Below are 2,579 nucleotides of genomic sequence, written 5' to 3'. Positions count from 1 at the left end.
CAGCTGCTAGATATGAAGAGATGCAACTCAACTTCCGTAGCGGAGGGTTCATTCATGGTAATGAACAACACTTAGCTGCTGTGCTAGAGGATAGTGAAGAGGAAGACTGCACCAACTTTGTGACGCATGGAAAGACATGTAACAATTGGACTGCCGTTGATATTCCTGTTATTTTGCATCGATCTAAGTAATTGATTTTATATTTTAAAATCCTTCTCCTATGCCTAAGGGAGAAGTGAACATTGTTTGGGCATTTTAAATTGATCATCAACAAAATTAATTCTATTCATCCACATCTTTGATGTTTATTTTTTACTTTTTGCTTTATTCTGAAAATGGTAATCACATAAAACATAAATAAACAATATAATTGTCCATCTGCTTAATTTTTGGTCACAAATTCACTTCTCTAAAATCAAAATATCAAATCATTATGCAGGTTGGTTCCTAACCCCATTGAATACAATGATCCTTCTCCTTCTCCAAATTTTGAATTCCCTGTGTTTGAAGCCGAGGAGGAAAGTGATGTAGATGTGAGTGAGGAATTGTCTCGTCTTCTTGAGCAAGATGAAAAGATTATTCAGCCGTTTGAAGAATAGATTGAGCTAGTCAACTTGGATTCCGAAGATGATGTGAAGGAAGTCAAGATTGGGTCTCGACTGTGTCCAGATGCTAAGAAGGGGTTGATTGATCTTCTTCGAGATTATTCAGATGTGTTTGCTTGGTCTTATCAAGACATGCCTGGGTTGGATTCTGAGATTGTGGAGCATAGTGTCGTACCCCAATTTTGTCCGGGCATATTTAAATTTTTGTAAAATTGATTTCATTTTTATTTTTGCATCATATGCATAGCATGACATACGTTCCATCATGAATAATACCTAAAATATCAGTCAGAATGAATTTATTGAGAATACAGACAAATCGATTAAATTGTTTCTCAAGAATGTGCAAAATCAGCGGGTAAAAAGTTTCAAAATTAAAATCACAGACACCAGAATTATTAATCTACGGTTCATGTAGTTTAATTTGATCTGCTCGTTGTATTTTTCAGCGGCTGTTTCGGTTGCATTTTGACTCGCCTGAGCCTTTTAACCAGTGCAAATTTATTTCAGAATTTGAAGAAACGCTGTATTTTTTCAATAAGTATATTTTGTGCTGATCATTTTAGTGTGTCTGATTTAATTTTTCGAGCAAATTTACATCCAACTTTTATTTGTAATCAATCCTTTTATTTCTCTGTTTTAAAATGCAAAATTAGATATTTGTTTTATTATTATAATTTTCTAAATTAAGTTAGTGTCTATTGATTTTTCTTTTTTAATGTATATTGTTCTTTAAATAATAAGAATGAATGAAAAAGAAAATAAAAACGCTCAGTACTCACACCTCACACCCCAATCCCCAAACGGTAATATCTCCACACACACGTGTCACTCTCATAAAATCCCTCACGTCTCACACTCTCCACTCACAACAACCTACCACTATAACAACTCACGCTACCTCACCTTTCTCTCGCACTCATTCACTCATCACATCAAAACCCTCACTCAACAACCTTCGCCTCTCTCTCCGTCCATCTTCAGCTCCACAAACCACCACCATAAGCCATCGTACCTCTTCTTCTTCACGTAACCTTCCGCCCACAGCAACTCCACCCTTCTTCACCAACATCGAACCACCTCAAAAACCATGCATACCGCCGCGTGAAACCCTCAACAACCACCGCTTCACGCCGGCTAAACACCACCCTAAACCTCGTCGTTCACTCCTCACCCTTCACTTTCACGCTTCCGCCACAAATCAGCTCCTCCGCCGAAGATTCCCTTTCTCTCCTTCCAACAATCACCCACACGACAAGCTTCCACCACCTTCGACGTTCGCACCTTTACCTCCATCGACAACAGTTGCGAACGAAACCGCCACCCTTGAACACAAAATTCTGTCCGTCCCCAAATCACAACCTCAAATCAATAATAGTCCTCTACAGCATCAACCACCTGTTTACAACATCAATGAAAACGAGTTCAGAGACGTTTGAAAACTAACGGGCTCACCTGCGCACAACCGTTAATCAACGATAACCATCCTCAAAACAACAAGATCTGACGCCTAACCATCCTCCGTTCGCGATTCGCGTCAAAACCATTTGATTCATGGTGTTTACATTACTTGGTGTTTATTTTTATTAAGAGATGATAAGAATTAAATTGAGGGCAATGCTGGCTTCGGGACTGGGCCGATTTAATTCCAACAGATCGTAGCCCATGTGTATAAGTGCTGATTTCATATGAATATTGTTTGGTTTATCCAGTTTCCTTCGTCAAAATGCTTGTGATATTATTATAGGTTTTCACGTTATATTTTTTAGGAATAGAAACTGGTGTTCATGTGGTACTATTGGACTGTTGCTGCAGTATAAATTTCAAAAATAATAATTAGCTGCTAGATGATATGTCTGCATTTTATGTCACGAAACTTTATTGTGGAGTTTCTACTTTTGAGTAGCCTATAATTTATTGATTAGTTTGGTTTGATAAAATAATTCATGATGGTATTATTTGTGAATAATGTTG

General features: G+C 37.6%; 1 protein-coding gene across 1 annotated transcript; it reads left to right on the top strand.

Moving 5' to 3' along the window:
- Window positions 1-1,354: 1,354 nt before the first annotated feature.
- Window positions 1,355-2,044, top strand: LOC127122232 (uncharacterized). Its single transcript, XM_051052602.1, has one exon. It carries the CDS (start codon window positions 1,355-1,357, stop codon window positions 2,042-2,044), a length of 690 nt encoding a protein of 229 aa, XP_050908559.1.
- Window positions 2,045-2,579: the final 535 nt, after the last annotated feature.

Source organism: Lathyrus oleraceus, chromosome 2, assembly GCF_024323335.1.
Source record: "Lathyrus oleraceus cultivar Zhongwan6 chromosome 2, CAAS_Psat_ZW6_1.0, whole genome shotgun sequence".
In the NCBI taxonomy this organism is placed as follows: Eukaryota; Viridiplantae; Streptophyta; class Magnoliopsida; order Fabales; family Fabaceae; genus Lathyrus; species Lathyrus oleraceus.
The sequence above is the reverse complement of the archived record's forward strand: the minus strand, read 5'-3'. Positions and strand labels throughout refer to the sequence as shown.